Source organism: Microcebus murinus, chromosome 19, assembly GCF_040939455.1.
Source record: "Microcebus murinus isolate Inina chromosome 19, M.murinus_Inina_mat1.0, whole genome shotgun sequence".
In the NCBI taxonomy this organism is placed as follows: Eukaryota; Metazoa; Chordata; class Mammalia; order Primates; family Cheirogaleidae; genus Microcebus; species Microcebus murinus.
In genome coordinates, this window is record NC_134122.1 from 12,198,833 (window position 1) to 12,218,259 (window position 19,427).

Sequence of the window (19,427 nt, forward strand, 5' to 3'; positions counted from 1 at the left end):
TTATTGCTCCATCTTTCCTAATAGTAGACTTCATCTGTAGACCACGGTTTTCAGAGGCTGGCTTATTGATTCAGTAATGGGCCAAGGAAAACTGCGCACAAGAACAGAACATCCAACCTGCTGCCTGGGCCAGGCGATAGCATTCAGAAGCTCCCTTGGTATAGTATGTACACAGCCTAATGTGAAAGTCCAACTTCAGGTTAATGTAAGAGCAGTAAGAATTCATTGGCCCAGGTTTGGGAATTAATGCTGTCCAACATATGTAGCCTCAAAGTAGAAGTTTACCTAAAGAGCGTAATTTGTGAATTTGCCAATTGTTTTTCATTTGGATAGCATCACGTAGTAAAAGTAGTAGTAGATAAAAAAATTTTAATGAAAATAATATTTTGAAATAAAGGCCACTTGAGAGTATTTGAGCAACACCACAATGCTTCCTGAGTCTCTGTACGGTTAGTAATGGGGAGGGAAGGAGTATTCTGTAATGCTTGCTATTCTTTATGGAGGCTGTTTTCTCAACAGAATTCCTGGGAGTGGGGTGTTTGTCACCAAGTTGGCCAGAAAATCCACAGCAACATTGCTGGTCCTATTCAGTAAAAACATAAGTTTATAGGAATTTATTTTTTTAACAGTTGCTTTAACTTTCTGAGGTTAGCCATGTGTGATCCTGAGCTGCACAGAGCACAGATGAAACATAATGTGTCCAGTGTGTGTCTTCCAGAAGCCCAGTAGTTTGGGGCACTTTTAACGCTCAATCTGGACTCATTTCATGGGCCGTGAATTACCAATCAATATGAACGCATTTACTGATTCAAAATGAAGTGTTCGTGGAAGCTCACCAGCAGTCATCTAAGAATCCCCAGGTTCCACCAAACTGGTGGTAGAACAGTAGACTGCATCACATGCTGTTTGGAATTACAGCTGCAAAGCAAACCAGGCTAACATGGTGTCTCTTTGGGAGCAAGAGTCAGAAGTAACTAAATGAACAGTCATAACGTAAGTGTTCCTTTAAGACGTTTATTAGTCACTTACAGATACAGTATACTGAAGCTACAGTGGATCTCAAATTGGACCTTGCTCTCTCCTTTGATCCACCAGAATATTCTAGGTCCAATCAAGAGCTGCTTTTGATAGGAAAAGGAGCTGAGTGAGGTATCTGCCTTGTATAAATCCCACAAGGTGGTTTAGGCAGCACTGAATTCCAGACTTGGGGTGCTAACTTAAGGGTACAAAGTCTGGAATTGAGTGTATCTAGAATAATGGCACTTTAAAAGTGGACTGCTTTTCAAAGTTCTTTTTCTAAACTATGAAACAACACCTTCCAGAAAAGAAAGATGTTATTCATACTCTTTTCTCTCACTAAAGGCCCATCAGATCCTTCTCTTGGTGCTTACTGAGACTCTCAAGGGCCTTTGTACAAAGAAACACTAAGATGCTGCTTCCTGATGAAGAAGATTTGATTTGAATTGCTTTGAGAATTCCCACTTCTTCACTGTCAGAGTAACCTGGGTAGAAGCCAAAGCTTAAACCACTTTGAATATATGTAAAAATAAATCCTAGATTGCAATAAGAGTTCAGGGCAGCAAAGCAGGTCTTTCTGGACTTGGCACCAAAGTCCCTGATCCTGAGGATGGGCCAGCGGTCAGGTCCTCGTTTGTAGAGGGAGTCTGAGGGCCAGCTCGGTCAGATGATTCATGTCTGGCTGTTTGCTTCGTTTCTTGATGTACTCCAGTGTTTTCACCTAGCAGGAAAAAAAAAGATACATTTCCTTTCTGGTTCATTATCCTTGGAGCCCAAGGCACCAACACATCAGCTATTATGTGAACTTAACGCCTCTTAGCAGAGAATAAGGAGTCTTTTCAAGGATGAGGGAAGGGGAAGAAACCAAAGTCTTTAAAATAAAACTACTTAGAGATTGTAACTTGACCCAAAATCAGATTTGGGTACAGCCAGGAATGACTGATGTTTTTACTTGTGGTTTTTATTCAGAGGGAATAAACTTTTAATGCTGTGCTTTTTAGTGCTAGGAAGTGACCCAGCAGAATTCCTGGGCCTGGTGCCTTTCTAAAAGGGGAGACTGGGGCCGTCGGACGTCCAGGTCCCGATGCTGTGTTGAGGACAGCTGTGTGCTGGCTGGGGGACTGTGCGGCAGGGCCCTCCTAGTGCCTCACCATGGTCCTGGTGTCCGCACAGCCATGCCTCTGCGCCAGGTGCCACAGGTTGACGGAAAGCTGGTTGAGCTTGTTGTTGCGCAGGTCCCCGTGGGCCAAGATGCTGTTAAAGAAGGAAAGTCCCAACAAGCTCTGGCGCTTCAGGGCCTGAAATGGAAAAGGGAGGTCACCACCTTGCACTGGCGCTCAGCCTGGGCCCAGGGAGATGCCGTGGGCAGTGCCAGCCCTGCCACGCTGTAGGGCAAGGTGCTTCACCTCCCAGAGTCCCAGCCGCTTCATCTGTAAATGACAGTAAGGTTCCCACCACACAGTTGGATAAGCGAGGATTCAGTAAGCTGATGCAGCTCTCTACCCCGCAGATGGTCATTACTCAAGAAATGGAAGAGACTCAACAGTCAGTGGGGCCGGGGAATGAAGCTTAGCCCAGCACTGACCAGCCTTGCTTAAATGCAAGTACAATTTAAACCCGAAAAGACTTTAAGCCTGTCTCTTTCAGATGTGTCCTCAAACTGTCCAAAGTTGCAGTCACTATTCCTACCCCTTGGGTGCTAATAATAAAGACCAAATGATGGTTCCCCACGAACAGAGCTCCCCAACACTTGGTTCCCACATCCATCTCTTATTAACAGAAGAACCATTCTACAAGCTAACACCAGATCTTCCCTCTCTTGGTCAATAATAATCTGATATGAGAGGTACCTTACCAAAACAAGTCTAACCCTATGTCACAGTAGACCAAACCTGAACCCCAGCTTTGAATGGTAGAGATAAAAGGGAAAATAAATCTCTAGAACGGCACACCAGGCCCAGGAGAAAGGATACAAACATCCCAAAGGTAAACAAAGGCCCCTGGGAAGGTGGCTGTTTGCTGTTTCAGGAAGCCCCAGGGGGCCAGGTCAGGCTGCATGCTGGAGAGCTGATGCCCCCCGCCCTTGCTGGGTGGTCCTGCCGCACTGCAGAATGCCGGGGCTTCCAGGAGTCTCATGGCAGTAATGGCCATGGAGCCGCAGTGTGTGCCAGGGATTCCACTCTGCGCTTCATACAACTCGCCTGATTTAGTCTTCAGATCACCTCTTTGTGGCATGTACGTTTATAACCTCCCATGGTGGACAGAATTCTAGATCTGTCCCCCAAGATTCTATCCCGAGGTTATTCAAACACTAGCCCAGGTGCTGCTGTGAAGGGACTCTGCAGATGGAGGTAAGACAGGGAGACTGCCCTCGACCATGTGGTGGGCCAGTGGAATCACTTGATCCCTTAAACGCAGAGAAATTTCCCTAGCCAGAGTGAGACACAAGCGGTGGAAGAGAAAAGCAGAGGAAAGGTGGGCAAAAAGACCTGATTCAGGAGGAGAATGCGCCCCACCACTGCTGGCTTTCAGGATGGAGGAAGGGGGCCACAAGCCAAGGAGTACAAGCAGCTTCTAGAAGCTGAGAAGGACCCCCAGCCAAAAGCCAGCAAGCAAACAGCACTTCAGTCTTACAACCACATGGAACTGCAGCCTGCCCCTACTCAAAGGGAAGTGGGTCCTTCCCAGTGTCTCCAGCACAGACCTCAGCCCCACCAGCACTGGCTTCTGACCTGCCAGACAGGGAGACCAGAAACGGGTGTGGTTTAGGTGCTAAGTGTATGGCAACTGTTTACAGCAGCAACAGAAAATTAATACACTCCCCCTTCGCAGATGAGGTGCCTGAAGCTCAGAAAGATTCAGGCACTCACCCAAGACCGTGGCTGGTAAGCACAGGAGGACTTGAGCTCTAGCTCTCCCGCCCCAGACGCCATGCTCTTACCCACAGCCCTCCCTGGGCCACAGACCATCAGTAGCTTCTTGTTAGGAACGCACATTCTTAGGAGGGTGGAGACTTGCAACCTCAGCTGCACAGCTTTACCCAGGAGCAGGATTGAGGATGGTCTGATTTGGCTTAGACCACAGCACATTGTACCCACCCTTGGTGCGTAAAACCGACCTAAGCAACCATCTGTCATTCCACAAGTATTTCATGTGGAGCTGAGTGTCACACTCTGCTGACTGCTGAGCCAGCTGATGGCCCCCTCCTGCCATCCTCCCCTAAGTTCCCAAGTGACAATTTAAAGTCTTTTAGTAGGGTGGGGGAAACAGCTTTGAATGCAGTTGAATCAGGGTGGCTGCGTGACAAGAGACTTGGGCCTCCCAAATTGAGGGGGTTGACTTCGAAGAGTCGGCTCACTGGGGAGTGGGTTGCGCTGTGGGTGCCCAAGCCCACAGGCATGAGGAGAGAAGGTGTCCCCCTGGCAAGGAGCAAGAGTGTTGGCACCTACTGGGCACAGGCTCGCTAAGTGGCTAGCAACCACCTGCTCCGTCTTCATTTGTTCTATCAGTTCTGCCCCAGTGAGGAGCCCAAGGCCATATTCTGTTCCTTTTTTAGCCTGGCCCTTATCTGATGCCTGGGACAATAGGAGGGCCCTGCTTTCTTAGATCTAGGAGACCAAGCTAAAAGAAAATTCTGTTTCAAAGCCAACTAAAAGACTCTCCCCTGAGAGAGGCCCTTTAACTATATTTCACTAAAGTGGAAGCGATTTTTTAAAAAGTCAAATGAGGAACGTAATATCTAATTGGCTATCTCTCTGTTCCATATCTTATCAATAAGCATGTTACCCTAAAAAGCTCAATTCTGATGTGTTTTAAATGCCATAGCCCATTAGAAGTGAAACCATCAGAGGCGTGTCGGGGATGAGAAAGCACGCCAGCTGATACTCAGACCCCGGGAAAACCCACGGACACGGAGACCAAATCAGGGCCTCCAGCCCCCTCCTCTCGCCAGAGGTTTTAAATGGAAAAGAGCTGCTTTTCCTATGAGATTTGTCATTTCCAGGGAGCTCTAAGGGTTTGGCATCGTTCCCGGCTCCACCACACCCAAACAAACAACTTCATAAAATAAAGCCTGTGATGGAAACAGGGCTGGCACCTTCACGGGAACCCGAGAGGACAGTTTGGGAAGCAGGGCTGCCCCTGGCGCTAGGAGATGTGATGTGAGGCGCGGCGACAGCACGGGGGCTTTCCCGCAGCAGGAAGCTGCCCCCTCTCCCCGCTGGGTGGGGAGAAGCCCACCCGGCCCTGCTGGGCTGCGGTGGGGCTGGGCAGCGAGCCTAACGCTCTCGGGGGCACCGGACCCCAGAGGACTCTGACGGGGTCACCTGTGTCGAACTTCATTCTGCGGTTAAAGGTGAAGGATGGCATGTTCAATGTCAGCTCAGTCCACCCATATCAGTCTGATAAATGTGCACAGACGGACAATTTCAGTGAAAGCCTCTGGTATTTGAGGTGAAATATTCAGGCACATTCCAGCTTTGCTATTCTTTCAGAGTTCTGTTTTAGAGTCATCATCACCATTGACCCCTTTCCCCCAAAGAAAAACAGACATAAACGTTAAATTAAAATGGCTCCAAATTGTATGGTTCTGGGCCTTGTTTATTGTGAGCTTAGCGGTTCTAGGCCATGGTCACTCATGCTGTCAGTAGCCACCTGTGATTAAACCAGACGGTTGGCTCGGAGTGAAGAAATGTTTGAGATCATGGATGTGCTAATTACCCTGATCTAATCACTGTACATTATATGTATTGAAACATCACTGTGTACCGCATAAATACGTAAAATTACTGTAGGTCAAATAAAGAAAGAAAATTAAATTTAAATAAGATAAAACAGACACCACTGCATGCCCCCAAATGACACCACTTTCTTCCCCCTCACCCAGCTTTATTTTCCTGACAACTCTTATGATTACCCGACATTGTTTATTGCTGTCTCCTTCACTAGAACGCTAGTTCATTACAGAGTTGTCTGTCTTGCTCACCCCTGTATCCTCAATGCATAGTACATATTCATCAATTTTTGATGAATAAACACTAAACATTATTTAAAAAGAAGAAGGAAGAAGGAGGAGGAGGAAGGAAGAGGAGGGAGGAGGAGAGAGGAAAAGGGAGGAGGAAGAAGAAAGAAGGATCATCTCTGCTGTTCTGTCACAAGCAGAGGAAACTGCAGGGTCCCTGCACACCCTGTGAGCCTCGATTTCCTTTCCCATTCAGTGAGAATAAACGTAGCACCAACATCTCAAGGGCTGTTGTGGGCATCGAAAGAGCCAAGGTATAAGCAGGCCTCGCTGTCATTTATTCACCATGCACTGGTAGAGCACCTGCTGTATGCCAGGCTCTGCCTGGGGTGGGGTGGTGAGTGACAGGTGGGTCAGAGACCCTGTCTCAGGTTGGTCATTTGGGCACAGCAGGTCTTCAAGACTCACGAGGTCCCTGCTCCCATGGAGCCCACATTCTAGGAGAGGACGCAGGGGGGACTGCCCAGCAGACAAACACACAGAACAGCTCAGACTGGGACCAGGTGTCACGGGAACAAGTTAGGGGAGACATGCAGGCAGGAGGTGGCTACTCGAGAAAGGGTTCAGGAAGGCCTCTCTGAAGAGGTCCTTAGAGCTGAGACTGGAGTAAGAAGAAACAGCCAGGGAAGGCCCAGGGCAGGTACATTCTGGGCAGAGAGGAAGGGTCTGGAGCACTCGATAAATGGTCTGCACAGAAACACATTATGCACATGATATATTTAATAATTTCCTTTCTAGAATGAAGCAATGTCAAACCACCCTGGAAACGCATGCTTTCAGAGCAAGTGGCCGCCAGGGGACAGGCAGAGGGCACTTACCTCGTCCCTGGCCAGGGTCTTCAGATGCTCTAGGATCTGAGCCATCACTGTCTCACACAGCTTGTTGTTTTCTGCCAGGAACTTGGAGTCTCCCCCATAGAGGCTATCGTTGGAGTCGACTGATTGAACAAACAAGAACAGTGAGATGAACCAAAGCCCCTCAGCCATCCTGGCCAGGGAGAGGCAGGCATTTGTCATGTGGTGTCAGCAGGTGGCAGGATATCACGGCAGGGCAAATAGAAGTAGCTGAACTTCCCCACTGGGCTTGGGGCCTTGAGAATCACAAAGAAAACACCTGTGGCCTGGTATGGTGGTTCACACCTGTAATCCCAGCACTTTGGAAGGCCAAGGTAGGAGAATCCCTTGAGGACAGGGGTTTGACAGGAGCCTTGGTGACATAGAGAGACCCAGTCTCTACAAAAAAGAAAAACAAAAACATCTGGCCTGCATGCTAGTCTGAGCCAGTGGTATGGAAGTTGTACCCTCTCCAGCCCCTGCATGGGCAGGGACATTAATAATCACAGTGACCATTGGAGCAGCTGCCAGGCGCTGGGCTCTGAGCTTTACTCTCACTACTGCAGAGTCTCCATAACCAGCGTGTGAAATAGACGGTAGCATCTCCCTTTTAGGGACATGAGGCTCAGAGGTGGTCCCAGCTAGGATCCCAAACTGGGAAGTCTGATTCCCAAGCCCAAGCTCTTAGCCACTGCATCCGGCTGCCTGCCCTGTCACCCCTCCTCCAAAGGACTGTAAAGATTCTCTGTTTCAACACTCTTAAACTTGCATCCTTTTGACAATATCTCTTTCCAAAAACTCCTCCACTCTCTGCTTGGTCTCATCCTGTGACAACCACTGCCTAGAGCAAAATCGGTCCAGCCAAGGACAGCCTGAGTCTGAGCTCCCTCCCTCCTTCCTTCCTACCAACAGACCTTCACGCAGAGCGTGATCCGGGTGAGGAAAGCACTGTGTGCTGCTTTGCACTTTGCTTTTTTCACTTAATAATAAATCTTGGAGCTATTTCCATACCTGCATAAAATAGTCACCTCTTATCCTGAGGGATAGATTCTAAGACCCCCAGCGGGTGCCTGAAACCTCAGAGAGTACTGAAACCTGGATACATGATGCTTTTTCCCATACAGTAATGGGTGGGTAGCACACTCAGTGTGGATACACTGGACAAGGGGACGATTAACGTTCTGGGTGGTTTGGACAAAGTGATTTTCTTATGCTACTCAGAATGGTATGCAATTTAAAACTTAGGAAGGCCGGGTGGCTCATGCTTGTAATCTCAGCACTTTGGGATGCCAAAGTGGGAGGATTGCTTGAGGCCAGAAGTTAGAGATCAGCCTGAGCAATGTAGCAAGACTCAGTCTCTAAAAAACAAACAAATAAATAAATAAATGGCTAGGCACAGTGGCATGTGACTGTAGTCTCAGGTACTTAAGAGGCTTAGACAGGAGGATGGCTTGAGCCCAGGAGTTCAAGGTTACAGTGAGCTGTGACTGAACCACTGCACTTCAGTCTGGGTGACAGAGATCCTGTCTTAAAAGAACTTATGAATCATTTCTGGGATTTTCTATTTAACATTTTTGGACCATAGCTGACCATGAGAAACTGAAACTGCAGATGTAGGGAGATGCCCATATGCAGATCTGGGGGTGATCTGTAATGGCTGAATAATACTCTATCATGTGATGGGACAGAATGTATTTACTTGGCCCCTACTGGGGACATTTCAGTTATTTACTTTCTTTCTTTCTTTTTTTTTTGGCTAGGGCTTGCCACAAAGCCTAGAGCCTACAATGAAACCCCCAGCTCTGCCTCACAGAGTCAATTCTTTCTCTCCACGCTCTAATGAGCTTATCCTCCCTTTTTTGTTGGATCCTTCCCAGCTGCTTTCATATCAAATCCCAAACCCTGACTCGTAGTGGCCAAGTGTGGTCATTTCTACCTGGCGTGGGAAAGTAGCACTCTCTCGGGGGAGAATCCCGGAGGCCACTACAGCGCTGAGTGGTCAAAAAGAGGGCCCAGTCCGGGCGCGGTGGCTAGCGCCTGTAATCCTAGCACTCTGGGAGGCTGAGGCGGGTGGATTGCTCGAGGTCAGGAGTTTGAAACCAGCCTGAGCAAGAGCGAGACCCCATCTCTACTATAAATAGAAAGAAATTAATTGGCCAACTAATATATAGAGAAAAAACTAGCTGGGCATGGTGGCACATGCCTGTAGTCCCAGGTTCTCAGGAGGCTGAGGCAGGAGGATTGCTTGAGCCCAGGAGTTTGAGGTTGCTGTGAGCTAGGCTGACTCCACGGCACTCACTCTAGCCTGGGCAACAAATTGAGACTCTGTCTTAAAAAAAAAAAGAAGAGGGCCCACTTCTTGCAGTTCTTGCTGCTTCTACAATTTGGGCCATTGTCCTAGATATGGTGACATCTGGATAAACTGGGGTCATGCCTGTGCCTTGGGAGGGTGTGGTTGTGCATATGCAGCGAGGCACACAACACTAATCCAGTTTTGCGGTTTAGAGCTTAATAAACCAAATCCAGCTTAGCTTGTCTGCTGGAATGTATCGTGCTTTTCTTGCCACATTTACAGAATATTCATCACTGTCTCTAAGGAACAAGTGGGAAGGACACTCTTGCATACACATAATTCAAAAGAGATAATATTTATCACTAATGTAGTAGGGCTTGTGAAGTTGTACAAGTGAGAGGCAAACGGCACAAAGTTTCACTTGTAGACAGGTGAGGCTGAGAGTGAGAGCACGCCATGGCAGACAGCTCGTCGTCATCGTGTAAGTCATGAGCTGTCACCGAACAGAAATATTCACCGGACCACTGGCTATGAGCTACAGAAACAAGGATCATATTCAACAGACACTTGCCATGAAGACTCAGAAAAGCTCAGGCCTATAATTTTATGACAAAAGTCAACTTCATTAGTAACCAAAGAATGGAAAACTAGAATCGCAGACCTTTTTTTAAAAAAATCACTTATATCACAAAGGTGAGAAAGAATGATAACTGATTTTAACACATAAGTCTAGGAAAACTACTGGTGGGAGTCTAATAGTGTTAAATAGATGTGAAAAGCCTTAAAGATAGTTATCATTGGATCCCGCAACTTCCATTCTAGGTATATGCTCAAATGAACTAAAGGAGGGACCCAGGCACATGTACACCAAAGCTCACAGCAACACAATTCACAACAGCCAAAAGGCGGAAACAACCCAAGCGTCATCAACCGATAAACAGATAAGCAAAATGAGAGTTATCCTAAGAAAATAATCCAACAAGTGCACAAACACACATGTCTATGATGTTCACTGTAGTGGTGTTTATAATGGTGGGAGGAGAAGCAACAAGAGTGATCATAAATAGAGTTCTGATTCCCTGCTCTGCATATAAATGTATACAATCTAAAGTTATACTACTGCTACAATATACTATTACTAAAAGATAGTTACAACACATGATTTTTATTTATTTATTTTGAGTCAGAGTCTCACTCTGTTGCCCAGACTAGAGTGCTGTGGCGTCAGCCTAGCTCACAGCAACCTCAAATGCCTGGGCTCAGGCAATCCTTCTGCCTCAGCCTCCCGAGTAGCTGGGACTACAGGCATGCACCATCATGCCTGGCTAATTTTTTGAATACACATTTTTAGTTGGTCCATTAATTTTGTGCTATGTTTAGTAGAGACAGGGTCTCACTCTTGCTCAGGCTGGTTTCGAACTCCTGACCTTGAGTGATCCGCCCGCCTCGGCCTCCCAGGATTACTGGCGTGAGCCACCGTACCCAGCCAATACATGATTTTTAAAAAATGACAAAACAGGATATATAGTACAGCCCCTATATTTAGCACATAGACATATCTATTTCTTAATTTCTAATTTCCTAAGAAGCAATCTTTTAAATTTAAAAAACCATATTTCATTTTTATATCTTTCCTATAACCTGTCTTGAATCTTTTGGGAAATGGACACCTGGTAAATATATAGTAATTAATTGATAAAATAATTTCAAGGATGATCTTTGTTCATTTCTAGTTCACAATTCAAGAACAGTAACTCTTGATTCTTCTTTTTCCGCCAGCTTATTTTGAAAAAATGTCAAGGCCACAGAAAAGTAGGAAAAAAATAGTAACATGAACACCTGCCTACTTCTTGCCTAGAATCACCAATCAGTAACATTTTGCTACTTGTGTGCAAGCTCTCTTGCTTGCTCTCTCTAAATACAGACACGCAATTTTTTTTATTTTTTGGATGAACCATTTTCAGCAAGTTGTGGATAAATTGCCTAAGAGTAAGGAGAATGGCTGATTTCCTTGGGTTCCCAGCCTCTCTGCATGCAGGTAATCTCAATCCAATCCTGGACTCTTCTGGGGCTACTTCCCCGGGCAGTTTCTTTGGCAACTGCTTCTCTGAACCAGGTTGGCAGTGAATAGCCCTGGGCTGCGGACTCAACCTTAGAATTTCCAAGATGGCTCTGGCTGCAGTGTCAGACTGCCATCTCCCACTTGGAAGACGGCGGTTATTTTTGTAAGGAGTGAAAGAATCCAATTCACCCATCCATGACCACCTGCTTATGCTGGGTGGCGAAACTGCAGCTGGCGAAGGAGTTTCTCACGTCTCCTGCTGAGGGTCAGACTAGCTCCTGGCACAAATTCCCAGTCTTCCTCCCGGCGGGAGTCCACTCTCTTTCTGAACAGCCCAGAACTGGAGAAGAGGAAAGGTCCTACTACCCAGAGGGGCCGGAAGTGTGTTAAGAGCAGGCCAATTGCTTGCTCACACATGCTGGCTCGTGTGTGCATGAACACACATGCACGCACACAACAGCACCGAGTGAACGAGGCCTGCTCCGTGCCCGGTTCTGGGCTAAGTACTGGGGACGAGGCCGATCCGGCCCTGCCCTCATGGAGCTCACAGTCTATCAGAGGACAAAGACACACAAACAGGCGATCACAACAGCATGTGCTGAGTGCCAGGAGGGGGCACCAGAGGGGGCCGTGGGATCCTAAAAATCTAGGCTTGGGACTGAATTCTGGAATTGGTGAGGTGTAGGTTGAGCCCTAAAGGTTAAATTCACTAGAGAAAGTGGAAAAAGGAGTTAGGAGAGAGGAAGTGAGTTTTCCATGCTAACACTTGGGGATCAAAGAGGGAGAAAGAAAAGGGTAGATTTGAGAATTAGGGGTAACTCGGTCAGCCCAGAGTGTAGAATGGGCCTGCGAGTCCGGACGTGGCTCTCGCAGGGGGCGAGATGATGTTTCTGGCAAATGGCCACTAAAAATAGCCCATGATCTCCGCATCTGTCTGACCCAGGTCACAAACCAGGACGCTTCAAGGGCCTGGCAGGTGACGTGCAAGAGCGAAGGGGGCCGTGCTCTGGCGTCACAGAAGCACCCTGGGCTGTACTCTCCCGACAAAGATATGCTCTATGTGCACATTAAATAAACATTTCGTGTCCAGGAATATTCTTCACTTCCACACCCAACACGTGCATGCTCTCGCAAGCTCTCATCAAAGTACTAGAGTTACTGCTCCAGGTAATGTCAGAGCCTTCTCTTTTTATTAATCCGGAAGGAAGGTGGCTGAGCATCCTTCATAAGTGCAAAAATTATTTAAACCTGTTTTCCAGAAGTTCTAAGCTGTGTCATTAGTGCCTAAAAGGCTCCCTAGGATAGGAAAGGGAGCCGGGAAAACGGGGCCCCCAGTTTCCGCAGAGCCCCCTGCAGCCCCCTGGGTCTCCCCACGAAGGCCCTTGTCAGGTCACAAGTGTGTATCCAAAGTAAACACAGCTGGGCTAAGGGAAAAAGAAAATCCATCCTCCTGTTCTCATCTTTAAAACCTAGAAAACAAGACTCCTGCCCATCAAATACAGCCTCGCTCCCTTTGCTAGCAATCTGGCTCCCGCAGCGTGCGCCGCGCTCTTGTTCAGAGACAGGATTAACTGGATCTGCTTGAGGAAGAGTACAGTGGAAAGCGCAGGGCATGCTCCCCTGACGGGCCCACTCCATGTCCCTGTCTGGTCCCTAAAACTTTGTTGTTCGAGACGTGCACTTCACAAAAGAGGAAATAAAAATGCCATCATTACAGGACAAAGTGCTCAAACTCATTAGCCATCAGAGAAATGCAAATTACACTCATCAGAAGGGCTACCATGAAAAAGACTGATATACCAACAGAACAAACGGAAGCTTCACTCATGCCGGGTGAGAATGTCAACTGGTATAGCCATTTTTTTTTGAGACAGAGTCTCATTCTGTTGCCCTGGCTAGAGTGCCAGTGTCAGCCTAGCTCACAGCAACCTCAAACTCCTGGGCTCAAGCAATCGTCCTGCTTCAGCCTCCTGAGTAGCTGGGACTACAGGCATGCACCACCACGCCCGGCTAATTTTTTCTATATATTTTTAGTTGACCAATTAATTTCTTTCTATTGTTAGTAGAGATGGGGTCTCACTCTTGCTCAGGCTGGTTTCGAACTCCTGACCTCGAGCGATCCGCCCACCTCAGCCTCCCAGAGTGCGAGGATTACAGGTGTGAGCCACCGCGCCCGGCCTGGTACAGCCATTTTAAAGAATTGAGAGGCTGTATCCACCAAGGCAGAATATAAGCAAATCCTACCCTCATCCAAGGCAGACAGCCAACAGAGATGTACGCCAAAAGACACCTACACCAATGTGCACAGCGCACTACTCATAATAGCCCCAAACTGGACCTGGAAAAATGCAAATGTCTAGCCGTAAGGGAACAAACCACTTCTGGTATATTCGCACGGTGGAACACTACAGAGCGATGCAAAAGGATGAACCACAGCTACGCATGACCAACACAGGTGAGGCTCAGACATCACACTGGAAGCGGCCAGATACCAAAGAATGTTTGTGAAGTGATTCTGTTTACATAAAATTCAAAAACCAGCAAACTAACCAAAGATGCTAGAAGTCAGGAGCGTGGCTGTGCCTTCGGAGAGGAGGGCGGTGGTCCTGAGTGAGCGGGCATGTGGGGGACTTCTGGGGAAGCAGCAGTGTTCTATTTCTTAATCTGGGCTGTGGTCACCTGGGTGTGTTCACTCTGTGAGACTTCACTCAGCTTGACAGCTCATTATCCGCATGTTACATGCTACACTTTAATTAAAAGACTCCACCACTAACTGGCGAAGCCCTTTAGCAAATCACGTTGTCCTTCTGGGTCTCCCCCTTGGGGACATGAATGTCTGTCCTCATAGCAAAGCTGGACGGACTGAAGGAGAAAAGGGCCTGCAGGGCCCGGTGCAGTCCCTGGCACGCAGTAGGTGCCCAGGTCAAGGGAGCCACCATGCTCACGTCAACCAGCCTCCCCAGGCTGCACCCTTATCCTCAGCCCCCAAATCCCAGCAAGAAAAGCAGAGCTACGACAGAAGGCCACCCCTTAGCACTGCTAATTCGTTCACTGCAATTTCCATGTGTAGAGACAGTTTTTTAACTGCAGGGGATACAATTACTGGCCAAAGCACTTTTAACAATAGGGGCATTTTTTGGAAACCAAAAATTAGAGCTGAGTGTTGGCCAAGCAGGATGACACTTAGGCTCAGCGGGAGAAGGCCTGGAACCGGGCAGCTCCGTGTTACATCTAGAATGCGAGGAGGCTGCTCCCAAACTTACAGCAGCAAGTTCAAAATGGACAGTAGCAGGTGGGGGAACAAGGCCACCTCCCTCCTCCAGAACACCCAAACCAAGGGCTGGCTGAGCCGTGGCTCCACCTGAAAAGCAGGCGACAAAGACCCATGCCGGGGGCCTCCCTGAGACCGTGGTAAGGAACAGGCCTGGCGTGAAGCTCAGGCACGTGTACGTTTAGCCATCGTTCTGGGTTATTCTGTAGCACACCGATCCGAAAGAGTCTTTCCCCAAACTGGTCTGATGGTCAAAATGATCTCAGGTGCCTGTTAAAGATACAAATTCTCAGGCCTCTTCCTGGGGATTCTCACTTAGAAGGGGGCAAGAGAGGGCTCAGGAATCTGTGCTCTAAAAAGCTAGCCCTGGTATGTCTTAGATCAAGGTAAACTTAGTGAAACCTGGGTCAGAAGAAGTTCATGGCGGCCAAAACACAAGGGGAAAATCAATACATGACAAAATGACAACATTCCATTTGCCTCTTGTGAAATGCAAGCGCGGCGCGGTTTGGCGGGAGGGGACGGGAGGGGCCGCCGCTACCTTTGTCAATGTGGTAGAGAAAGGTCTCCTGGCTCATGGCGGCCAGGAGGTGCAGGACGCAGGTGTAGATGCGGATCTTCTCATCGCTGTTGTCCTCCCAGGTGTAGTCTTGGATCACGTTGAGAAGCTCCCGCACCAGAAACAGGACCCCGTGTTCAGGATGGTCCTAGTGGAGAAACATAAAAGGATAAATAATCCTAAAGAGGACAAAAACCCAACAGAGACGCCCCAGTCCTCCCTTCGGCAGCTGTGGAGGAATTAAAGTGCCAGTCACTTAACAAAGGCAAGGCCCACTCGTAAGCCGGGTCAACCACACGGAGAAAAACGACAGGATGTGATTCCCACTAATCAGCACGCCCCCGTCTGGCCTAACGTGTTTTGAGAGCCTCCCTTTTTGGGTCCGAGGAAAGAGCAAGCAAAGTTACCTGTCAGCTTAATGGCCTGTTTCCCAAACTACACTTGTTTTTATGTGGGTGGCAGTAAAAAAAAAAAAAAGAAGTCAGCCCTGCTCCGATTACAAAAGCGAGATTGCGGGTCTCGTGGCAGATGGAACAGCAGAAGCCGCCCACGCTGGATAAGCCCCCAGATGATCACTGTCACCACGCGAGGCACCGACTTTAAATAGAGCCTCACTGTCGAGGACGTTCAACAGCAGCACCAGCCAAACGGACGGCGCTCTCGGGAGAGGAAAAACCCGGAGACAGTCACAGAGTTTACAGCAGCAGCGTTTCTCAGACGCTACACTCAATCTAAAAAAAGCGTTCTGATGTAAAAAAGCGAGCTGCTTCAATTCAGTTCCAAAAAGGTAGATGTAATTACGGGCTCTCCCCATGCTTAAAACGCTCCGGAGACTTCCGCCCCACGCAGAACACGTGCCCAGGCAGCCCCTCCATGTTCCCTCCCGCACCCCCGGCACGCCCTCGCCATCCACCGCCACGCTGTGGGGAATGGCATCGCTGGAACCTGCAAGCCCTGCAGCTGGCGGAGGTCGTCTGGCACGACAGGCCAGCCTGGGGGCAAGAGCAAAACCGCTGCTAAATCGTGGCCCAGCCAGCGTGGGGGCAGGAATGCCCCAGCCTCGCTTCCTCCAGCCCTCAGAGAGGCTGCCGGCGCCTCCTGTGAGCTGAGCAACCTGGGAGCCAGAAGGCAGGCAGGCCAGGTGACGCAGTCCCCAGAGGCCAGTCTCCCCGGCATGAGCAGGACAGAGGGTGGCACGGGGCAGAGGGTGGGGAGTGTGTGGCTGGCACAGGCCTGTTCTCTAACTGCCATCTCGGCCCCCAGGGCTCGGCCAGACCAGCTCCCAGGCGGCCTTCAGTTCTCACCTTACGTGCCCGCTCCTCAACAAGCCTCCTACTCGGGTCCACCTGGAGTCCCCTCACCCTCTTTTCATCATGTCTTACTTTATCCAGAGCACTTCCCGCCATCCAAAACAATCTTATTTATTCCTTCCGTGAATGCCCAACAAATCTCGTGGCTTACCTGTTTCTCTCTCTGTCATACTGGCCTGTGATCTACAAAAAGACGGGTACCTGTTGTGTCTGCCAACACACAGGGCCAGGTCTGCTGGCCACACATCGTGTTCTATCACTGAAGCATCGGGGAACATGATGTGAATGGTACCCTGGCTCCTGGGATGGCACTGGGCACGTGGTGTGCCCCGGGTAAATAATGTTGCAAGATGACATTTTTTGAGTACCTTCTATGTGCCAGGCACTGGAGGTGGCAATGAAAACAAACGATAATAGCTAACATTTGCAGTTGCTACCATAGCTTTCCTGTGTTCCAGGAGGACATACCCCCATTTCACAGATGGCATATGAGCCACAGAGATGTTAAGCGGCCCAAGGTCACACTGCTGGTACCTGGGGGACCCAGAGTTCAAGCCCTGGCAGTCTGGCTCCAGAGGGGACATTCCTAACTGTTGATCCTGTATTTTCATCTCTGCAGGTGACCTAGGTGAGCCTGTGAATCCAGGGAAGGCATACACGTGGTCGACTAGTTTGAATACGAACTTGGAGTATGAGAAGCATCATCGCCAAAGAGGGTGGGAATGAAAATCAGCCTAATTCTAACGTGAAGGTGCGTCTGTGTCTCAGTAATACTTTCGGTGGGTGAGAACGACGGTGGAAGGCTGTGAGATGTTTTGCACAAGCTGTTAACATCCACAGAAATTGCTCTCGTGGTACGGGCGAGAACGAAGACATGCGATGCTCCACGTCTGCGCGCTGCAAACTGCGGGCAGGAAACCGCCCGTGCCGCGCTCTGCCTTTTGTTTAAGGCTGGTCTCCGCGGGCAACTGACTGCTTACTGCCTGCCTTTGCTAACAGCCGTTTCTAAACTAGGCTATTTTATTCTGCTATGTGGATGTTCAAAAATATATTTTATTTAAACTTCCAAGGATCTGCCTTGGGAATACACAATAATCTGAATGTTCCAGTAACTTAATTTCAACACAAATGCCGTAACTCTTGTGGGAAAGCAGGCAACACACCTTCAAAAATGCGGAACAAGTAAAGGTTTGTAGTGAGCCATTTCTGTGAGCTTTTGCTCACAACCAAAGAGGTGAGAGACTGTTTCTAACCTTCTCTACAGGGAAAATATTTTCCATGTGACATCCATGCTTTAGTGGCTGTTACATTTTTCCAAAAAATTGTACTTTGATGGTTCAATGCCAGCAACTGAAGAAAGGCAGACAGATGTCCCTGGCAGGGCCACCTCTCCCAGGCAGAGCAAACAAATGCTGACAAGGAGGTTGCCAAGGGGCACCTGGCAGGGGCTCAAACTTCCCTCCCACCTGGCCTGCCAGGGGACCTGAGTCCCACCGTTAGCAATATCCCTCTGGGTCTCTGGTCTGCGGGGATCCTTCTGCTAAGCCCCACTCCTTTGAGAGAAGTAATACCCTAGAAATGCCGACCTTCCTAGGAAGGCCGAGATGAGGGGCAGTGAGGATGGTGGCTGAGCACAGATATCCTGGCCTTGAACTCTGACTTGTCACTTACTAGCTGGTGAGCCCTCACCTCTCTGTGCCTTAGTTTCCACCCTATGAAATGAGGATGATAATAACAACAGCCTTGTTTTGACTCAATATTTGTGAACTGTTGGCTGGCTCATCGTTACAAGGTATATGAATGTTGGTTAAACAAATAATAAGGCCCCTTAGAAAAGGAGCCAGGCTGGGGGCAGGGTGGCACCCACCTGTAGTCCCAGCTACTCGGGAGGCTGAGGCAGGAGGATAGCTACAGCCCAGGAGTTCGAGGCTGCAGTGAGCTATGATGACACCACTGCACTCCAGCCCAGGTGACAGAGCGAGAATTTGTCTCAATAAAGTAAATTAATAAAATAAAATGAATTAAAAAAAAGAAAAGGAGCTGGAACACAGGTGGGCTAGGAGGAAGAGCAGGACAGTGGGGGGAGGAGAGGGAGGGCTGGGGGAGTAGGGGCAGAGCAGGGAAGATGGATCATCTCCGGAGGCTGTCAGGGACCAGCCCGTTGCTTCTCTCGCCCCTGTCTGTCTCACCAGCTTTCCAGGCATCCTGCGTGCCCGCCCGGTGCGCCCATCACTGCAGCTCTCTTCGGGCCCTCCCTGCACAGGGCTCCCTCCTGCCTCAAGGCCTTTACCCAGGCTGTGCCCTCTCCTCTCCCCTTCTGCACCTAGTTAACTACTTACTACTTCCCTGCCATCTCAGCTCAAACGGCACTTTCTCAGGGAACTCCCCTGACTCTTTTCTTGTCAGACTGAAAGCTCTCGGAGGCCCCTGCAGCTCTGCCCAGCACTTTGTACAGTTGTGGTTATGTGTGTATTTATTTGACATTAAGTCTGTCCTCCTGAGTAGGACGATGCGTTTCTCTCGCTCACTTCTCAATTCCCGGATCAACACGTATTTGTGGGAGAGACTGAATGAATGAAACACCTGGACGTCCTGCTACGCTTACAGCTGGACCTTTTCACCAAGATAAGAAGGAGAAATGACATCTCCCTGCTGCGTCCCCGATGACTAGTGCCAGAAAATGGACAGTAATAGCATTTCCATTTCCTGCAAATTGCAACTGAATCAAAATTAGGCCTCGCAAACTGTGGCACTGAACTTGTTCAGTCAACTCTGCTTTACTTGTCTTACCGCATGTTGTTACAAGAAATGCATCAGTTCAATTATACAGAGAAGACTATTTATTCTGCAAAGTGGTCCCCCAAGAGGCTGCCAACTACTGACACCAAAGCAAAATGCTTCAAAATGCTCCAAAAATTCACTGTCTGCAGAGGAGAGGGGGCCATCCTGTGGATCGTTTAGTTCTGCATTTTTAAGTGTGAATAAAGCAGGCCAGGGACTATCTGGTCTCAAATGGCTTCAATCTTATCTAAACAGATAAAACGAATCAAAGCATTCCAAAC

The 19,427-nt window shown here is 48.7% G+C and overlaps 1 protein-coding gene across 1 annotated transcript in view; it reads right to left on the bottom strand.

The window, feature by feature from the left end:
- Positions 1-1,000: 1,000 nt before the first annotated feature.
- The window catches only part of VPS35L (VPS35 endosomal protein sorting factor like), a 108,508-nt gene continuing 90,081 nt past the window's right edge, over positions 1,001-19,427 (bottom strand). Inside the window, exons 28-31 of the mRNA XM_075995131.1 lie at positions 15,038-15,203; positions 6,856-6,974; positions 2,169-2,315; positions 1,001-1,738 (exon numbers count right to left, since the gene is read on the bottom strand). Of these exons, the coding sequence (XP_075851246.1) occupies positions 1,640-1,738; positions 2,169-2,315; positions 6,856-6,974; positions 15,038-15,203 (531 nt within the window). The 3' untranslated portion in view covers positions 1,001-1,639. The remainder of the gene's footprint in view (positions 1,739-2,168; positions 2,316-6,855; positions 6,975-15,037; positions 15,204-19,427) is intronic.